Source organism: Alligator mississippiensis, chromosome 2 (genome assembly GCF_030867095.1).
Source record: "Alligator mississippiensis isolate rAllMis1 chromosome 2, rAllMis1, whole genome shotgun sequence".
Classification (NCBI taxonomy): Eukaryota; Metazoa; Chordata; order Crocodylia; family Alligatoridae; genus Alligator; species Alligator mississippiensis.
In genome coordinates this window covers 252,965,275-252,985,916 of record NC_081825.1, presented here as the reverse complement: position 1 = coordinate 252,985,916, position 20,642 = coordinate 252,965,275, and the positions used below count along the sequence as shown (strand labels likewise).

Here is a 20,642-nt window from a genome sequence, read left to right as displayed (position 1 = left end):
GAAAAAACACAGCAGCTCATACAAAGTCATTAACAAATCAAGGTATTAAAAGTTATTAAACTCTGGTACTGACAAAGCAACACCACCGCAAAAGAAGTATTATAGTTATCCAACCTAAGCAAAAGTTACAGTATTAGAAGATACTATGTTCCTAGCTCAAAAAAGTAAGCACAGGGCTGGTTTCTCTTTTGTGGCAGTTAGCTGGGATAGGGCAAGCAACAGGGAGCAGTATTTGAGTACTGTAATACATAATACCAGTGAAAGAAACTGAACAGAAAGAAATCTGAATCCATTTTGCTCAGTGTGTTCTAAAAGTCTACATTTCTAGAAAAATAATTAAACACCATTTGACAAAGTAGCATTTGTAGATACTACTGGTAAAAGCCTCACATTTAATACTATTGTCTAATACATTAATAAGATGTGAGTGTAGTTATATAAATTTCATACATTTAAATACCATGTATGTTATGTATAAAATGTATATACAATTTTTGTGTAAATTTATAATTTATGTGAAAGTAATATTCTATTTAAAATATATAAAGAACATATGTTATACATCTGGTACTTAGCTTGACAAGTAAAAGTACACCTCCCTAAATTCTGTGGAGAAAGTAAGTTTTCATCATTTTTTTTCTCTATTTATCTGTTGCCAGTATGGCAAGGAACACTTTTTGTTTGTTTGTGGGATGGAAAGACTATTCAATAATGCATGAGCATAGTTTGAACTGGTTAAATTCCACATATCATATTATCTCATGCCCCCATATATAATACACTCCTCAGTTTTGAGTGGCAGGATGAAGAAAAACAAGTATTCCTGCAGCAACTGGAATTCCTGCAGCAGCTAGGAAGCTGAGCCTGCTCCTGAGCCTAATGCAAGCCTCGTGCGCTGGATGGAGAATGTGGATCAAACCAGTGGAGTCCCAATACCATGTGCTGGGGCCGATGCCAAGACTCATTCCCAACCCAGCACAGTTCAACCCATAGGCCAGGGCCTGGTGCAGGGTCTGATCCTGCAAGCTGGGACCAGGGTTGCATACCAGGTCCTGCCCAACACACTGGTTCTGGCCACAAACTGACCCTACAAGCTGGCCCAACCAGACATAAGGGACTACTGTCACCTATCTGAGGGGCTCCCCATGGGCCTGGAAATTTGGTTTCAAGGGAGTGACTCCCAGAACCATGGCAATTAACACTGTCATCGCTCCCCTGACACCAAATTTCCAGACCCATGGGGATCCAGTTTTCTCGCATTTAATGTGCACCCCAATTTTCACCAGCTGGTTTTGATAAAAAGTGCGAATTATACATGAGAAAATATGGTATTAGTCTTTCGCTCTTTAGATACGTGTGCACTTTTTCCATGTTATACTCCACTCCTTTAACTAGCTCAAAATATGACATCCCCCCCAAGGTAACTTCAAGAGTCACTTTTAATAAACCCAAAGGGAGTACCTGTCTAACAAACCGCTGGCAACTGCTAGCAGTTAAGGGATTTACTCTGAGTTTTGCCTGGTCCCCACTGGCCTGGAGACTAAGACTCTTAACTCTGGTCCTGAAACCTCGTTCTTTCCCCTACCTCATGCCACATGGAAGCTAAACATGTTGCCAGTTTTCATAGGATGGGCCCAGTAAGAACTTTGTTTTTCCACAAGCAAGAAGGTAAGCATTTTCCCTGAATTATCTCAGGAATGTTGGCTATCCTCCATTGCAATACTATGTGATAATACCAAGCCAGCAAAAATAAAAGTATATGAATTGCAATCTTTTCCAGACTGATTTTTAAACTTGTAGACTGAGGAAGCTGAATATATATTAAAAAAAAGCCAAGAGTTGGTGTTAACTCACTTGTATGTGACCTCTGTTTTACTCTAGCTTCCTCACATTAGTGTTCTGACTGGCATCTACTCATATTTATAGAAGAATTCTTGGGAGGCTCTTGTCATTCAATATCACCTATACTTTTCCAGCAAGAGTCCCCCCCTTGATTTTTAAGGCTACAGAGCAGATTGACCCAGTTTGGGTCAGAGGTGGACAGGTGGGTACTAATATCTAGCTGCTGCCACTGCTTTTCCCCTTGGTAGCAAAGGGAGAGTGCCAGTAATTGGAGCTTTTCCCCTGAAGCCCCACGTTCACAGGCAGCATCCAGCCATGGGTCATACGCTGCCACCCGCTGACCTAATGGGTTGGCAAATGTGCAGCATGGTTATCTCTGAGCTATGAGAAATGCCCAAGGAGCTGACAGAGGCTCAAGCACAGACAGTAAAAAGGAATCTTCTGAGATTTTAGCTAGTAAAGATTTGCTAGAGTTTAACAAGTGCATGCACAAATTGCCATTTTTTCCATAAGCTTTTTCATATGCTTGACCAAATCTAACAACTTGTCACAGGAACAACAAAAGACCTATCCCTGCCACAAAGGCAGAACTCCACTGAATTTCAAGTTCCTGCTCTAAATCAAGAAACCAATGCTGGAATATATCAAAGAAATTATCTCAAGAAGCTTTTAAAAAATGACAAAATACATTTTCCTCTAGTTTCATTAGGCATTTTTACACGTGCTCCAGGGTGGGGGTGAGGCATTTTAATTAGAGTGGCTCTTGGGAGCTTTAATTAAAATGCCCGTAGTGTTTTGGGTATTCAGCACCCCATGTTTCAAAATGGTGGTAGAGGTGCCTTAACTAAAGCTCATTCAATGAGTTTTAGTTAAAGCACTCCACCAGCATTCTGAAACACAAAGATGCTCCAACAGACTCAATTATCAAGTCTGCTCCAACACCTTCTAATCAGAACATGTCAGAACATATGTACAGGTGCCCATAATCAGAAACACTTAAGCTGGTTTTTGGACATCTTCCAAACAAATTCAATGTGAAACATGAAAAATATCAGCCCACAAAGGGTGGTACATTTATAAGCAACTGAAAACAAGGTATTATACAGGAAAGTGATGAGCAACCTTTAACTGCCAGTTAAGCTATTAGGGCTCCTTCCTTCCACATCATCTTAAATGACTACTAAGACTAAAAGCATAGAGAGAGTCTGCTGTTGAATTGTGCTCTCTCCAGGGTAATTCAGAAGCCAAAATGCAAAATGAAGATCTGTGAAAATGCAAATGTGTGGCAGTGACTGAAAGCTTGCAAAGAACAATTTTTGGTCTAATAAAAGATATCACATCTACGCAAAGAAGCTTGTCTGCCTATGTCCTTAGACCAACACGGCTACAACCAACAACCCTATTAAGACTAAAAGATTTTTCACCTATAGAAACTAAAATATTATGCAAGAAAATGGAAGGTAAGCATGCACTCAACATAATTTTAAAAATTATTAGTTTCTAAATCAAAATGCAGGGGAACCAGAATTAACTGCCACTATATTAACATATAACGGAAGTAATGTATTGCAGTTTCCCTCCTCTTCCCCCCCAATAGATATACTCACAGGATTTGACTTCATCTCCATAAGGTTATCCAGGATACGTGTGACTGGTAGGTTCTGTGGAAGAAAATTTGAAGTTAGTTAGCTGCAGACATTTTTTAAAGAAATAATATGCAGAATGGCTCCAGCAGCCCAACTGTATTCAACTGACTGTTCAATTTTGTAGTTTATGTTTAAAAAAACCTTATGATGAATTACTTTTCATATAATGCTCTGCAGAGAAGAGACCTCCTTCCCCATGTGTGTTTTTCCTGTACAGAAATGTTAATAGGTCAAGAATTTTAAACTAAACTTGTAATACCTGTGTTTTTAAAGGAGCATATGAAATTACTTTTCAAAGTATGCATTCACTATATAAAATGCTTACCTTAGAATAAAGCAAAACAATAAAAAATGCAGACCCGAAGCAAACTCTGTTAAAAAAATAAACTGTTTCCTTTCTAGCAGGCTACATAGTGATGCTCTATCTCCTATTCCTTGTTCCAGGAGCTTAGGGTGGTGGGAAAAGGTGGAGTGGCATACCTCATTATGCCTGAGGAATTTTCATCTGTCATTTTAGAACAAATTTAAGCTTTGTTGTTCTAGCAGGATATGGCAAGGAGGGCCAACACCTTCTGTTAATTAAGTGTACCATCAAGTTTATGAATTATATTTATTTGTTAATATTAAGCTCTGTTTATATAAAGAACATCTGTGGAGAATGCATGATTAAAGAAGTTCCATATGACTTTGTAACACTAGCCAAAGATATAACAACCAACAAAAGGCAATGCAGATACAAGAGATGTTCAAAAGTTTGATGTAATGTGTGCTGCTGTTGAGCTTCTCTTGTAAGCCAGACTAGTTCAATTTCAGGAAATGAGTTCAGCCAACTGGAGGATCTGATATCCAAATATATTTACAAAGCTCTTTTCTAATGGCCAACATAAATATAAGACCAGACCAGGAAGCTACTCAACTGAGCAACTTTAACTCTACTGATCTGGGATGACTGAAGAAAGGATTCAACTTGATGCACTACAAAATAATATCCCTCAACTATCTTGACAGAGAACTACTTATACCCACTAGTCCTAGTTCTGGTTCTACTTCAATAACCCTGCAATAAGCCCATGATAGTCTCATAAAAAAGTTAAAGAAATACAATCTGGATGAAACTACTGGGTGCATAACTGGTTGCAAAATTGTACTTCAAGAGTAGTCATTAATGGTTTGACAGCTAACTCAGAAAAAATAGCAAGTGGGATCCTCAGGAGCTTGTCCCTAGGCCAGCACTGTTCAGTAACTTAATTAATGATTTGCAGGAGAGAACTAAGCGCACAAAACTAGTAAACCAACAGATGACGCATAGCAGTATGATATAGGATACACTTTGGAGAACAGGGTTAGATTTTAAAATAACCATGATAATTTGGAAAAAATGATTTGAAATAAATCTGATGAAATGCAACAACGACAAGCGCCAAGTACTGCACTTTGGGTGGAACAAGTAAAAGCTCGATTACGAAATGAGATTACAGATGAGAACCTGAAGGATATTGTAGACCACAAGCTGAAAGAGTCAACAGTGTCATATTGTTGAGAAAAGCTAAATATCATACTGAGATGCATTATCAGGCCTGCTGTAGGAAAACTACTGAAAATGATTCCTGCACTCTATTCAGTCCTGGTAAAAGCTCACTTGGAGTAGTGTGTCAAGTTTTGGGCACTACTCTTCAAGGAAGACATGAACAAATTGGAGAGAGTCCAGAGGAGAGCAACAAAGTGATCAGAGGTCTAGAAAACATGATATACAAGGAAAGTTAGAATTGGGGTTATTTAGTCTGGAGAAGCAAATCGGGAGGGGGAATATGATAAGAGTCATAACAATGACAGTTTTACATTAACAATGTCAGAATCATTGTTAAAAAAAGGATGGCTATCAAGAATTCTCTGTGTCCATGAGTGAAAGGAAAAGCAGTAATGGGCTTAAATTAGTCAAGGGAAATGTTTGCTGGATATTTAGAAAAAGTTTCTAAAAATTCTTCTGGAACAGATTAATTGGATAGTGTGGACTCTGCACCACTGGAAACTTTTAAGTGCAAGTTAGAAAAACATTTGGCTGGGGTGGCTGAGCCAGACATGATTCAACCTTGAGAAGGGGTTAGACTACATGATAATTAAGAAACATTAGTTAAGCATTCCCTATCAGTCCTATTTTTTAGTGATTCTATTAATTGCTAATATTTTTACCCAGCTTATTTACAAAACGAATCTATGGAACACTTTCCTATTTCAAGGTAACTCAGTGCTTCATTTCCTCTATAGCATTATATATAAAACCTTCAGAGAAAGACAAAGACTTTATTTTCTTAATGACAGTATGTTGTATCTGCAATAGGAATGCTCTGGCCAAAATTCCCATAGCAGTAAAGTGCAAGTGAAGATTTAACTTCAATGAAGTCAATTCTTCTTATTTTTTATATACAACACGTCTTTTATTCACCATTTAGCTGTACCCAGTTAGTCTTTTATATTTCTATATTTTTCATAACAGGATGGTGATATTCACATGTGTAGAACCAGGGGATCTATGTCTTTTGCATTTTGTTCATGACATCAAGACATATCAAACACACTGGAGAGGAGAATGAGACAACCAGGATTTTAGGAACAAGTAAGTAAGAGCTAGAAATGAGACAAGACTTTTTTTTTCCTCCTTTCAACTAAGTGGCATTCATTAGTAGGATGTTGCAGCAGCAAACCCTCCCACTATAATTTTCCCATGAGCCATGATTACAGGATGGCTGGACATTTTTTTTTAAGCCATGGATCAAAAGAGTTGGAGGACTACTTATCTGAAAACATGAAAAAGGAGTTTACAGTTTTAAGATGGAGAAGTGTGGGGATACCAGATGCTTGCACACCACTTGATAAGCCACACTTAAATTATTGGAATTCAATTCTTTGTTCCACCATAGATTTTGATGCAAGCTTGGATAAGTCACTTAGTTTATCTCTGTGCTAACGAATCATCTGTAAAATGAAGATAACAGAACTTCTCTCCTCCTCAAAAATCAAAGGTCTGTTACGAAAACAATAAAGATTACAAAGTACTCACGATGCAAATGTTAGGTGCTGATCTAAAGCAAAATAAGAGAAATATCTAAATTGAGATTGAAGATCTAAGGAAAGTTATTTGGCACAACTCCTACAAAAATATTTGATTTTTATTTACCAAATGAAAAGGTTTTACATGACTTACTGCCCCTCAACTGTGAAGCATTTTTTGGGATAACAAATCTGAAGTTGTTAGAACAGGAGTCTGAGTCAAAAAATCTGGGTTCTCTTCCCAATATCTGTTAGTACTATACTAATCTTTCTGTTCATCTGTTATTTACATGATGATCTGGGATGATGTAATTTTCTTAATTTTTTTTAAAATTATTGAAGTAGTTACATAAAGTGTTGAAGTAAAATCTGAGGGAAATATAAAACCAGTACCAGAAATGTATCATCTGCTAATAATCAGTTCCCTGATATTTAAATGGAAAGCATGCTTCCTTCTCAACCTCCTTAGTGGGGTGACGATATGCAATATTGCCATTAGATAGAAGGCTACTGCTAGTGACTACAAAGCTATCATTGTTTTCTGGGTCTTTGGAGACTTTTGTTTAAATACAGTATCCGAGCTAAACAGAAGAAACAAACACTCATTAAATCAAAACAGAAAATATCCTAATTATACTAATACAGCTTGAATACAACTAAGTACTTTGAAAAAGCAATATAATCTAAAGGTGCAAGCAAAGAAAGTTTAAACTTACTAATACAATGTAATATTCTTTAAAAGCACATTTCTATAAAAATGATGATTAACAACATCTGCCTTTCTAATTTCAGAGGTCGCAAGAGGTTGTTTTTCTTATTATTTTTACTATTATTATGATTATTATTATTATTATTTCTCTTCTATTTTAAGAAACATTTAAAAAAAAGCTTGAGAACCAGCTTAACTCTCCTTTAATATTCACCTTAATATTAAGCAACCTTATACTAAGGATTGTTATTTTACTTGAATGTTATTTAATCAGCACCCAAGTTTTTAACAATATAGTCATAAAAAGATTCTTGCTTAAGCAAGTAGCCTGTCAGCAGGGGGAATTGTATTTAGTTATGTTTACATTTAATTTCTCCTGCTGTCCTTGAAGAGCTTGAGAGCGATTTTGTTTATGCTTGTTTCTGACCACTAACTAGGTTTAAATTTTGTCTGTTACCATCTAGGTGGACAGGCCCCACAGCCCTATCTTGAATAGCATAAGTGGAATTTTTTAGTATTATATAAAATTATATTATGGCAGTATCTAGAAATCCCAGTCAAGAAGCAATCTAAAGGTGGCAAGTAACAGTCAAGACATAAAGGCAGTATACCTTATATCTGTATGTACAGCATCTAGAGAATAAATACATGCCCATGTTTTCTGATCTACCACATACAACATTTACACAGGTGTAAAAGAAAAGAGTGGACTTGCAATAAAGGGCCCAACATAAGTGCAAGTTACTCAAATCTGTTTCAGAATTACTTCAGGAAAAAACCCCCCAGAGAACATTAGCCTGTGTAATTTATACCAGTGTAGGCATCATTTGCCTACAGCTTAACTTGAGGTAGCTGTTTGCTCTCCTGGTCACCCACTGGCAAGGCACAATACCTCAGACAGTTGCTCATCTGTCTACCCCTGGTACGGCTTTACGAGCACTCGTGGTGCTCTGGTGTGGTGCCAGAGGACTGGAAAAGGGCCAATGTGGTTCCCATTTTCAAAAAAGGGAGGAAGGAGGACCCAGCAAACTATAGGCCAGTTAGTCTTACCTCGGTCCTGGGAAAGCTTTTTGAGAGAATTATCCTGGCACATGTCTGCGAGGGGCCAGCAGGGGAGATTATGCTTAGGGGCAATCAACACGGGTTCATTAGAGGCAGGTCCTGTCAGACCAACCTGGTGGCCTTCTATGACCAGGTCACAAAATCCTTAGACGCAGGTGTAGCAGCGGACGTAGTCTTTCTGGACTTTAGGAAGGCCTTCAACACTGTCTCTCACTCCATTCTCATTAAAAAACTAGGGGACTGTGGTGTTGACACCTACACAGTCAAACGGGTCACTGACTGACTGGAGGGTCGCACCCAGAGGGTGGTGGAGGACGGGTCTTATTTGACCTGGAGGGATGTGGGCAGTGGGGTTCCCCAGGGCTCGGTCCTCGGGCCCGAACTATTCAACATCTTCGTCAGCGACTTGGATGAGGGGGTGAAAAGCACCCTGTTCAAATTCGCTGACGACACTAAGATGTGGGGGAAAGCGGGCATGCTAGAAGAGAGGAATAGGCTGCAATTAGACCTTGACAGGTTACAGGGGTGGGCGGATGAGACCAGGTTGGGTTTCAACACTGACAAGTGCAAGGTACTGCACCTGGGGGGGAAGAACCAGAAGCATACCTACAGGCTGGGGAACTCCCTTCTCGTCAGTGCAGAGGCAGAAAGGGATCTTGGGGTCATTACTGATGCCAAAATGAACATGGGCCAATAATGTGGGGACGTGGTCAGGAAGGCCAACCGTACCTGGTCATGCATCCACAGATGCACCTCAAGCAGGTCCAAGGAGGTGATCCTCCCCCTCTATGTGACACTGGTCAGGCTGCAGTTGGAGTACTGTGTCCAGTTCTGGGCGCCACACTTCAGGAGGGATGTGGACAACATGAAGAGGGTCCAGAGGAGGGCCACCCGCATGATCAGGGGGCAGCAGGGCAGGCCCTACGAGAAGAGGCTAAGGGACCTGAACCTGTTCAGCCTCCACAAGAGGAGGCTGAGGGGGATCTAGTGGCTGTTTACAAACTAGTCAGGGGGGACCAGCAGGCATTGGGGGAGTCCCTGTTCCCCTGAGCACTCCCAGGAGTGACAAGGAATAACGGTTACAAGCTGGCAGAGGGTAGATTTAGGCTAGATATCAGGAGGTGCTACTTCATGGTCAGGGCGGCTAGGATCTGGAACCAACTTCCAAGAGAAGTAGTGCTGGCTCCTACCCTGGGGGTCTTTAAGAGGAGGCTAGATGAACACCTTGCTGGGGTCGTTTGACCCCAGTACTCTTTCCTGCCATGGCAGGGGGTCGGACTTGATGATCTGCTCAGGTCTCTTCTGACCCTACCAACTATGAAACTATGGATTATGGTGCAATTTATATTGACAAAAAAGGCCTCTAACACATTCTTTTTGGAGTGCTACCAAAAATAGACTGCTAGAGGAGGTGGACATGTGCATAGCTCCCTGGCTACAGTATGACAAATTAACTGAAAAAGTATCCTCTCCAGCCAGGGGGTGATAAAGACACTGCTCTTTAGCTCCACTGATCCCCCAGGAGAACCTCTCAGTGGGTGGGATGTGCTCTCCCTATCAGCTGTTGCCACTGTGGTAACAGCTGACGGGCCTGCCCACAAGCCACCTAGAGTGGCAAGTGGTGATTGGGTGGTCTCCCTTACCCATTTAACCCTCGCCACTGCTGCAGACCAGTAAGCCATTATCACCATAGCAATGGCTGGCAGGTCAGCCTGCAAGCTATGTATGGTGGTAAAAGTTGACTGAGTGATGGCTTTGTCAGTGTTGCTTGCCAAAACCCTGACTTTTCCCAGGGCTTTGGCAGTGGTGGCAGTTGTTCTCAGGGCACTGCTACTGGTGTGAGAACAGTGGTGGGACCCTGTGCTCTGGTGCGGCAACAGTGGTAGGGTCCTCCCATGGTAAACTGACAGCTCATTGGCTGGGCAGACTATGAAGGAGTCAGTCACTCTTCCTCCTTCCTTCCCTCCCTCCTTGCTTGGAGGGGCAGAAGAAGAGCAAAGCAGTGAGATACTGGGGGTCAGAGAGACCTGCACACATATTAAAGGTGTTCTGAAAAGTTTTGTGCAACAAAATAGTTGTTATTTATCAGCAACTTTTTAATGGCAGATACAACTTCTTTAGCTGAACAAACATCATGACGTGGATGTTCACTTTCTGTTGCATTAAAACAGCTTATGTAGTGTGAAAAATGTACCACATATCAAAGTTTATGTAAATGAATATCCAGGTCCTCAACTTTTTTAGTTTTGAAATTAAATATCAACTTTCACCAAAATCCCTGGTCTTCACCATTACATGTTGGCTGATTTCTTATATGTTATCTTTTCAAAGTGATGGACAAAGATGATCTTAGCAGAAGCTCTATATGAAGTGGAGAGCAACACATACGGTAGGGAAGATGAGGTTGCGCTAATCAATATGATAGTTCCTTGCATTCACATGTTATCATTAACTAAAGAATTCCCGGGACTGCCACTTCAGTCCTTTACCACAACTACAAGAACAATAACTGAAACACCAAAAACACCCTATAACCTGCCACAGCTAAAAGCTGAGGAGATTAGGACACTGTCAATGTCTTGCCATTGCAACAACAGGGAAGCAGTTAGTTGATACGAGACAAAGGGCCTGGACAGGAATTTTAAAGGATTACATAAAAAATACTCAAACTACTTTTGTTACAATAAGCTCATGGACAGTTTTATAAAGTGACTGACTGGATTTATTTTACTGAAAGGATACATCAGAGAAGGAAAGTCCACAGGAAAAAGGTAAATACAAGAGAGGCTGAGCAAAAGGAGGAACACCTGAGTGAACCTATAAGTAAGATGAATGGACATTTATACAAACACCACAAAAATTGTAAAAAGTTTAAAATCCAGAGGAGATATTTTGGCCTTGCCAAAAAATCTTAAATTGTTCAGTACTGGACACAGGAGTAAAAAGCGAGATAAAAAAAATTCTAAAAACTTGCATTTTTTAAAGCTAGTGGACACACCCCCATGAGTGTTTATGTGCATTTTCCTGGGGACAACTAGCAGTGGCACCTATTTGGGGAATATGCCCCTGCATGCATGCTCTGGTATGCAGCAAATTGAGTGGGGTAGGGAAGACTGAGGCCAGCACCTGGGTTCCTGGGGGTCTCCTAGGGCTGCAGCAGCAGCAATCCCAACATGTAGAGCCTGGCCAGCAGCTGGAGTGTGGCTCTGGCTGCTGTCACGTGTGCCACATCGTTCTTTTTCTCTAGGATTTTTTTAGCTATAGGGATTTCCTAGCAAACCAATTCACGTGTGCTGTGTGTTTTGCAGTGCCTCAACAGCTTTTGAGGCACTGCAAAGCACATGTTCCTGCTTATGGGGAGCCAATGAGTCTCCAAAAGAAAAAAGGCCAAGGTACTTATGTCATAAAATATTATTAAGGGAAACTGCATATCTACAATGTATCATCTCACTACAAACTAAACTCATTACTCTTGTCACACTTCAAGACTGGTCGTTTTATTTTATACACATGGAAAATGAGCAGTGTTTTAAATGTGAATGAACAAAAGTATTGTTTGACTTTCCACACTTTTGGCAGGCTTATTGTCAGTAACAAAATATGTTATAATCTAAAAAGAAAAGGAAATATGTTTACATATTTTCTGTGTAAATAAGATTTTAGTTTTCATTAAAAAAATTCTAAGTGATCTCTTCAGGATACTGAACTTGGTTTTCAGACGAGACTGGTAGATCCTAGATATTGTTCACTTATTTGGGAGCTTATCTCAATTAATCATTGCTCTTAGATGGATGACTATGAATAGTACCCAAAACTAGAACGTTTCTCAATATTTAAAATGCAAAAAAATATACAAATGCATGTATTTTGTATATCTATTGACTCTTACAGTGGCTAGCTATATTTATTGTTTGCTTTATCATTAGTACAGTTTATTTTATTAAAATATCCAAAAACCTATGGCTATACACTTCTGAAATGTTCAATCAGAAGAGTCTAAAAATATTGTTTATTGTTTTTTCCTGTTAAACTTACTTGCTGCTTCAATACCAAGTTCTTTACTCCTTCCATTACAAACTGTGATCCAGTATTCATAACACGTGAAAACAGACTGTAAAACAAAATAATATAACACAATGAACAAATTTCTCTGTCAACAAAGAGGAAAGAATGCTCACTGCACCGACTTCCTTCTTCTTTTTTGTTTTTAATCAACTTGAGGACTTTGAGAGCTTTTGCTTTGGAGTTGTCACTTATACCTAGGTTTTTTTAAAGACTGATATCCATTATAAACAAGGTGATCTGCTGTGGTGAAATTGTGCCTCAAACAATAGTTAACTTAAGGTTTTACAAGCTTCAGTGAAATGTATACATCTATTCTACAATTATTTGAAGTCCAGAAGCTCTTTCTTGAGAAAGAAAATTAATTTAAGAAAGCTGTTCTGTTTATTCTTTCAGGTTCAAGTTCATAATGCAAGCTGATTACATACATACACATAAAATAGAATTTGTTTTAGAATTATGGTGAAGGCACCTATGAGTTTAACACTAATATTTTGCTGCCAGTGAACACATTAAACTTAGATGGTCATTCAAATAAAATTATGACAGCCTAAAGGGTAAGCTGCTCTTCTACAAGGCAATACAGACACTTATGCTAGGGATAGACATTCAAAAAGCCTGAACTTGAATTGATTCAATCTTTGCAGGTTAGTCTAACCTGGCTAGGCTGAACCAGTTTGCAACCGGACAGACATCCCCTCTGGACTGAGGAAATTCAGTCATATGCCTGCAGTGGCTCAGGCTAAAAGCTGGGGGGCACTAAGCAGCCCTTCCCTTCCACAATACTGAGCTGAGGGGGTGTGGCCAGGCCCCGGCAGGAAGCTCTGATTAGGGAGGGGTTCTCCCCCACCTGCCCGATAGCGGAGCATTTATCAGTTCCCTTATCACTATTAGCATTTAGCACCCCATCAGAAAACAAAGCCTTTTTCATTAGTTCAAGCTCTTCTTAAACAACTTTTTGCAAGGAAGAGAACATTCCAAGCTACCTGTTGATTAGCTCCAAAAAGTCCTAAACAGACACTGTTCTGTCTGCCTTACAGACATGTCTCAGCATTGGCTAGTGCACCACATGCTGGCTATGGTCCATGCTGTGGGAGAGAGGGAGGGAGGGATAGCAGTGAGGGGCGGGAGAGGGAGGGGGGGGTTGGGGCAGGGGAAGCCGGGCAGACACTGCTGTGCCTTGAAGCCTCTGCTGAAGTGCCAGCGAGGGAGCAATGGGGAGGGGACAGCCCAGCTCTCTGAAGCAGAGAGCTCAGTCCAGAGAGTATGAAGGGATGCTGGGGGGACTCTGATTTAACTTAAACCAGGAAGGGGTCTGGGACAGACACTGCATAAACTGGTTAGACCCAAATCAGTTAAGTCTGATACATTCAACCTGGTTTATCTCAAACCGGTTTCAGCTGTTTTCAAATTGGTTTATGTGCACTAAATGTCTGTTCTGTTACAGGTTTAAACCAGTTTCTGATCACTTAAACCAGTTTGTGTATAATGTCTGTCCCTAGCCTTAGGTTGCTTGCAGACATGAACTTCCCCTTCCCCCAAAACCATGTTTCACTTTAAATTCAGTGCCCTCAAATGCTGAGCTCAGTGTGTGCTTAGAAGAGGCAGTGTGCTACTTCAACCTGGCTCTGTAGTATCTATATAGATCACGTGCTTCAGTGGGGTTTTTTTGGTGCTTTTCTCTCATAGTTGATTGAATCAGCTTTAGATAAAAGTGCCAAAAAAACCCTGCTGAAGCACCCAATCTATACAGTTGCTGGAGAGCTGGGCCAAACTAACACTATGCTTCTTCCAGTAAAGCGCTTTTTTTCTCCATGTCTGCAAGCAGCCAAAGTTACAGCCACAGCTCTCTGTCTTCTTACTATGCAGCTTCTGCAATGATAATTAAGTGCAAAACAGTGAACAGCTGTATTTAAAAGTAACATTTTGCTATAATTTTATCCTGGTGGTTATAGCACTGTATTGGGAAATGGGGGTGCGTGTCTTCTCAGGCTGAGGTAGGCCTAGATAGGAGTGGAACCATGATGCTGAAAAGGGGGAGGTGGTAACAGCAGAAAAATCACTGAGTTCAAGTCTGGTGGTTGAAACTGGAGCACTCAGTGATGAAAGCATGTGTGGCCACACAAATGCTCATCTCATTCCCCCATAGGTCCATCCCTGGGCCCTCCCTGAGTTTATACCCTAAAATGCAGGCTATTCTGTAAAAGGTGGGCAGTACCGCCCCTGGCTGTATTTGAGACTGAAGGCTGTGATGGGGGTTGCTGGTATAAGACAGATACTTCTCCACTAGGAGCTCTGGATCTTATGACAATAGGGCAGTTCCTGGGCAGGAATTCAGACCCATCCTGGACTTTATATTTCCTAATGGTGCATAAATCATTCATTGGCTATACTGGGGTTTCAAATACCTCACCCTATTTACCTGGATCGACCATAGAGACAAAATGCCTAATTTTTAAGTGCCGCGATGCCTATACAGAGGTAGCTATGAGACTGACTTGGAGCTAGCCCAAAATTCTTAATGACAGTGATGCATTTCACTCTGTGTCTGGCACAGCACCAATCACACTTAGGGGTTTTCAAGTAAACTTATAAATAATGAAATACTACAACTTTTGGTAAATTAATTAAAAAAACTTGCCCCAGTGGTTTAGCTGTAGTGTTTCCATAGCTTGTTGGAGCTGAAGCCATCTTGGTATAAGCCCTGTGGAAGAAGTTAAAACCAAATGCTTTATTTGTTTATGCTATTACATTACTACATCTTAGCTCCCCATGAATATGCTATTGTGGAATGTTACCTTCTGGTTATTTTAAGAATGGAAATAAATCTGCCTCCAAGAGTCCGTCATCAGGTAACTGAGCAAACTACAAACATCTTTCTCTTTATAAACCTGAACTAAAACCTACTTCATCCCTTCCAAAATAGCCCAACATTTGCCAATCTTAAATTTAGAATTAAGGTGAACTATAGTTAGGAAACTGAAAGGTATTAGGACTATTGCATCTAAAAATTAAGGATGAGAATGAACCAAATAGTTTTCTGCTTTTATGACATTTAAAAAAAATTTCATAGTGCAGGAAGTGTGGCTAATGGGACTCAAACAAGGATCAGAAACAAGGACTTTTCAGCTTAAACTAGAGCCTGCTTCTGAAGCAGTGAGTTGCTTTGGTTTTTCTCTTTGTCTGGGGGAAAAAAAATTAAGTACATAGTTAACAGTAAAGTGTCACCAAATTCTGACACGTTAGAGCTTGGCTTAAAAATATTCAGATTATATTGGGAAATCAGTGACAGCAAGATGTATTGTCATAAACTATGCGTCAAGGTTCACAATTTGAAACACTGGAAATTATGCATATTTTCCTGATACTCTGGTTACAGTCTATAAATCTTTCTATTCCATGCCAATTATGCATTACTTTGAGAGAAGTATTAACTTACTTCCATTGTTTTATGTAGTTCAAGGGAGCCAGATTACACCCTGCATCTGTCAATGCCTTTTTGTACTGCTCCAAATCAATCTGAAATCACAAAAAAGAGTTACAGTGGGTTTCAACTCTTATAAATAAACCAGTCTAAAGACACTTGGTGTGTAGTTGTTTTCTTCTTCTATGCATGTCAACTAAGAAATATAAATGTAAGCTAAATTAGTACAGAAAAGACAATTAAGAATTTCAATTGATTTCAGGAGTTGCAGAAATCACGAAAGAGAAGAACTTTTATTTTTGGACTCCAATATGACATTTAGCTTGGCTTTTTAATAAAGTCTGTATAGAGGGTATAGCCATTTACTAGGGAATTCTATATAATTGCAAGATTTTTAAAAAGTGTTATCAATGGACTTATTTTTTATTTTTAGTTGCTATGATTCATCGCGTACTAATCAGCTAACTAGGCTTGGCATCATTTGTACTGCAGCATTAAAATGTATTTAGCTTTTGTTTTTTCCTACTGCATTCTCTCTTGTACATAAGACATGATTCTGTTTAGGGAGACAGCCTAACTTTTTCTTTTCCTTTCTTATTTTTGATGCAGATTTAGTTCTAGTGAAACTCTAGATAAAACAGCCTTGGAGATAAGTGTCCTCTATTTAGTCAACAACAGGACAATGCTAGCAGTGGTAGCACATATCTTCTGACATCAGATCTAGATGCATTGATTCTAAGGTAGCCACTTTGGATTCTCTGCTGATTTACTGTAACCAGGAACTCAGATTAAGGATTTTGTTTTGTACATGTTCAACCCTACTGGATGCATTTTCAGTCTGAATGAAATGCTGCTTTTCAACATAATGGACATATTGCCAGCATGTGGTTACACAACAGTTAAAATGTCTTTGCTTCAGAGGCACAAGTTTGAGCTGTAAGAGTAAGTGGAATAAGCAGTACATGGGTACCTGGTTTGGAGGAATGGGGGAAGGAAGTAAGCCAGGGAAGAGTAAAAAATTGTCACTCGTATCAGCTCCTTATGTGTCACTGACTGTAGAAACTGGTGTGCCTTAACTAACTAGAACTGATGGCTTCGGTCAGTGGTGTCAAACTTACGCCAGCTACTGAGCCAGATCCTAAAATAAAATTTCCAAAGGTCAAACTTCCTGAAACCCCAAGAAATCCAAATACACTTGATTTCATTCCAACCACGAAACCACACATTTGTCTCTCCCTTCAAATCAGATTTCTCTGGTACAAATGATCTGTTTTCTTCCTCCAGTGTAATGTCTCACGTCTTACTGGAGGCCCTGAAAGATGGCATGAGAAATTATCACAAACTATGTATGGACTAGAGGTATAATTTAAAACAGTGGTGCTCAAACTTTTTGCCCTGTGGGCCAGATGGGTGGTTTAACCATGGGCCAGATCCGGCTGTCAGGCCTGATATGAATGATAGCAAATTTGGTAGCAAATGAAGTAAAACAGATTGGGGGGGGGGGGCGCGTGGGGAAGAGACACCTAAATTCTTAGGTTATTATAAATCTGAAAAAGAAAAGACATCTTCACACAATTACTCATGATCAGGTGGGTATGCAGATTTGGTATTATTAGATCTGTTATGGTTAGTTGTTCCCCTAAAACTAAAACTATCACATACTCAAAGATATACTTATTTTTCTTTTATGCAGAACGAAGTGATACTTAAAACCAGCAACAAATCCGTGATGTTATCAGAGATTAGTTTAAGGTTATCATGGGTCAGTCATATAGTTTAATTATGTTCCTAAAGAAACTGCATATAGTGATTTGGAGAAGTTGTCTTGCTAATTATATTTGATACCCACGGCATCTGGCTCACACTATTCTGATAAGGCTGTTCTGCATTTTCTTGACAGTCTTATTACCTCCATCTTGGATTGACTTGCACAGGCCTAACAGTGAAAGGTCACTAAGCCTTGATGATCTTGTATCTAAATACCAGTACTTTCAATGAGTGGGCTACTTTCCCAATAATCAGACCCCTCCAGATGAGCTCATAACAAGGCAACCAACAACCTGATGGCAGTTTTGAGGCTGACCAAAAGGTAACCTGATAAACAGGACTGCACCAGAGACCCATACAAGGATAAAAAAATTAGTTTGCTTGGCGTAGCAATCACACTGACCAGAGCAAGAACATCATATGTGGGAAAGTTTCTGTCAGCACAGTTAGGTTGGCGAGTACACTAGGGGGTGGCAGTGTAACCCTGATAGTAAACTCTTTAGCACAAACCAGACCTAGGACAGGTTGGCCAGTGTCCTAATTTCAGAAGAGATAACTCAATGTGGGCTAGAGAACCCAGGGACAGTGCTTGGAAGCCCATCCAAACAAAGGGAAGTTTAAATGCCACATGGGTCTACTATGAATTTTAACATTCTTCATGCTACTTATTTTACTCTAGATTTGATGATTTCAAAAATGTGTGTAAAGATTTGGTTATACTTTTTTCATATTAAGTCTCTGACTTCAATGCAAGGCAAAACATATGAACTTGTGCTTATGAATATACCCAATGTTACAAAATCAGGAAGCAAAGACACCTGGCCACTGAAAGGAAGAATTCTAAGAGAGGTCTGCAATGCAGCATGAGAATAATACAAGACTGTTTCTTTAGTATCTTCAGTCCAACGAGGAAATATGCAACAACAGTAGTGGCTACAAACAGCCCATGAGCTTTCTTTTCTGCAATGACAGAAATATTTAACTATCAGATTCATGTAGCTGCAGACCAGTTAGCCTCTCTCTCCTCCTTCCCAAAATTTCTTAGTGGTGCTGAAGACAGTCCTTATGGATAGAGACCTACTGCAATCAGCAGAAGTGGGCTGCATGGCAGCTTGTTCAATCTTCCAGGTTCTCCCTCACCTCCCTCTCCCCCCATATTGCTGATTGGCTGAGGAGCCCCAGTGGCCCTGCTGTTTGCTTCTGACAGGCCAGGAGACAAAAATGGTGCCATATTTAAAACTGTGGTTTTCGTCTCCCTGCTGATCAGGAGTGAGAGGCAGAGGCAGGCCCTCTCCGCCAATCAGCAGTGGGTGGGGGGAGAGGTTACCTGCAAGAATAAAGGAGCTGCTGCACAGTCCACTTCTGTTGTGATTTTGGTAGGTCCCCAGTGATGAACCAGCAAGGCTGTGGGTGCAGATGAATGTCTACTGTATTGCAATATATGTGTACATGATATATCCCTGAGAAGGAACTCTGCACCCACTCTGGCTGCAGCCCTTTGCACTGTCCTGCTGGTAATGCAGACCAGAGGCAGGATACCCCTAGCAGCCTCTCTCCCCCTCCCCCCTGCTGTGCAGCAGCCACCACATTGTTAACCTTTTTACAGCCAAAATAAGGCTTGTACAGTCCTGATCTATACAGTAACAGCTATGAGAGGGTTAATGTAGCAGAGGGTGGGAGCCTGCAGCCCTTGGGTGAGTCCATGCTGCTATAGGTAAGACTCGGCCCATCTCTCCCACCTCTCATTCTCTTTTGCTAAGTGCAAAGCCCTTCCCACTCCCTCACCCATTCCCCCTTTCCTGTCCACGACACAGAAACAACTAGCTACACCTCTGGAATACTGGGTTACTCCTTGGTTTGGTATTAGGAGTGCTTTGTTTGAAGTGGTGTCTGCTTTGCCAAGTTTCCCCTTCCTTTTATTACACCAGTATCTGTGACAAAAATGAGCATAGGAAAATGTCCTAAACATATCATGTTTTGGTCAAATTCTTGTATTGGGCCATTGATTCTCAGCTGGGGCCTCTGAAATTCAGAAAAGTTATGGATAGGTGCCTTGACCCAGAAAAGGTTGAGAACCACTGTACTAAAGCTTTTTGCACCTTATAACCGTTTGTTACTTTTCTTCTCTGAATATATTATGCCTCTAATTGAAGCACTAAAATTGACAGGACATAGTCAGTTTAAAGCTGTTTCACAAGCTTTGAAACTGTGGGCTCCTAATCAGTTTAATCAATTATGAAGTTAAATGAGGCACATTTTACAAATTAGAAAGCATAGCCAAAGAGTTCCATTGAACTTCAGCAATATGCAGATAACTACAATTTGTTACAGTGCAATCAATGGAAAAAACACAGGGGCTTGTATTGTGCTATTTACTTAAACAATGATGTACTTATTATACAAGTGGAGTACATTATATGTGTCATTTGCATATTTGTTGAGTGAAGGAACTACTTTAAATCATACTGATATCCTCCTGCAGTCCTAAGAAACTTAACGTATCTATTATGAAAGCTAATTTTAGTTTACTAATATTTTGAAGAAGTCTTTGCTGTTATTATTGCAGATATTATCATCTTTTTTTATTAAATCAAGTGCCAAATAGGACAGCAGAGATTCCATTACTGAGGCAAAAAACATCTCAAATAGCAGGAGCTTATTGTTAGGAACAAGAAGCAATCTCTTCATCCTTACTTCAAATTACTTACTGAAAACACTAGAGAGATGAAGATTACCAAACACAAAAAGTAACCATTTAAGTGAAAAGTGAAAATAACCACAGGGTAATGCAGAAGTATTATTTTTACTGAATTAATTCTTGTAAAATCTTATTTTATAATAACTATTAACAAAAGAAAAAACCCCACCATTCTGTCAAATTCATCTCAACAACTTATTTTGTTCATATCTTTATTCTACTTTTCTGTGTGTGAATTTATCAACTCTATCTCACTATCTTAAGTCTTTAGAGCCAACCAATATATTTTAATGGATTCTAACACTTGGATTTTTTCCCTCATGTATATTCTATTCCCATATGAAAACAAAGCCAGATTTAGACATATATATGAGATACTGTAAC

At 39.8% G+C, this 20,642-nt stretch overlaps 1 protein-coding gene across 3 annotated transcripts in view; it reads right to left on the bottom strand.

Annotated features, from left to right (window-relative positions):
• SCFD1 (sec1 family domain containing 1) overlaps positions 1–20,642 on the bottom strand; it is a 122,133-nt gene that overhangs the window by 21,672 nt on the left and 79,819 nt on the right. For all 3 annotated transcript variants that reach the window (XM_019488789.2, XM_059723016.1, XM_019488790.2), the window contains exons 17-20: positions 15,809–15,888; positions 15,011–15,073; positions 12,343–12,418; positions 3,450–3,503 (exon numbers count right to left, since the gene is read on the bottom strand). In XM_019488789.2, coding sequence (XP_019344334.1) covers positions 3,450–3,503; positions 12,343–12,418; positions 15,011–15,073; positions 15,809–15,888 — 273 coding nt within the window. The remainder of the gene's footprint in view (positions 1–3,449; positions 3,504–12,342; positions 12,419–15,010; positions 15,074–15,808; positions 15,889–20,642) is intronic.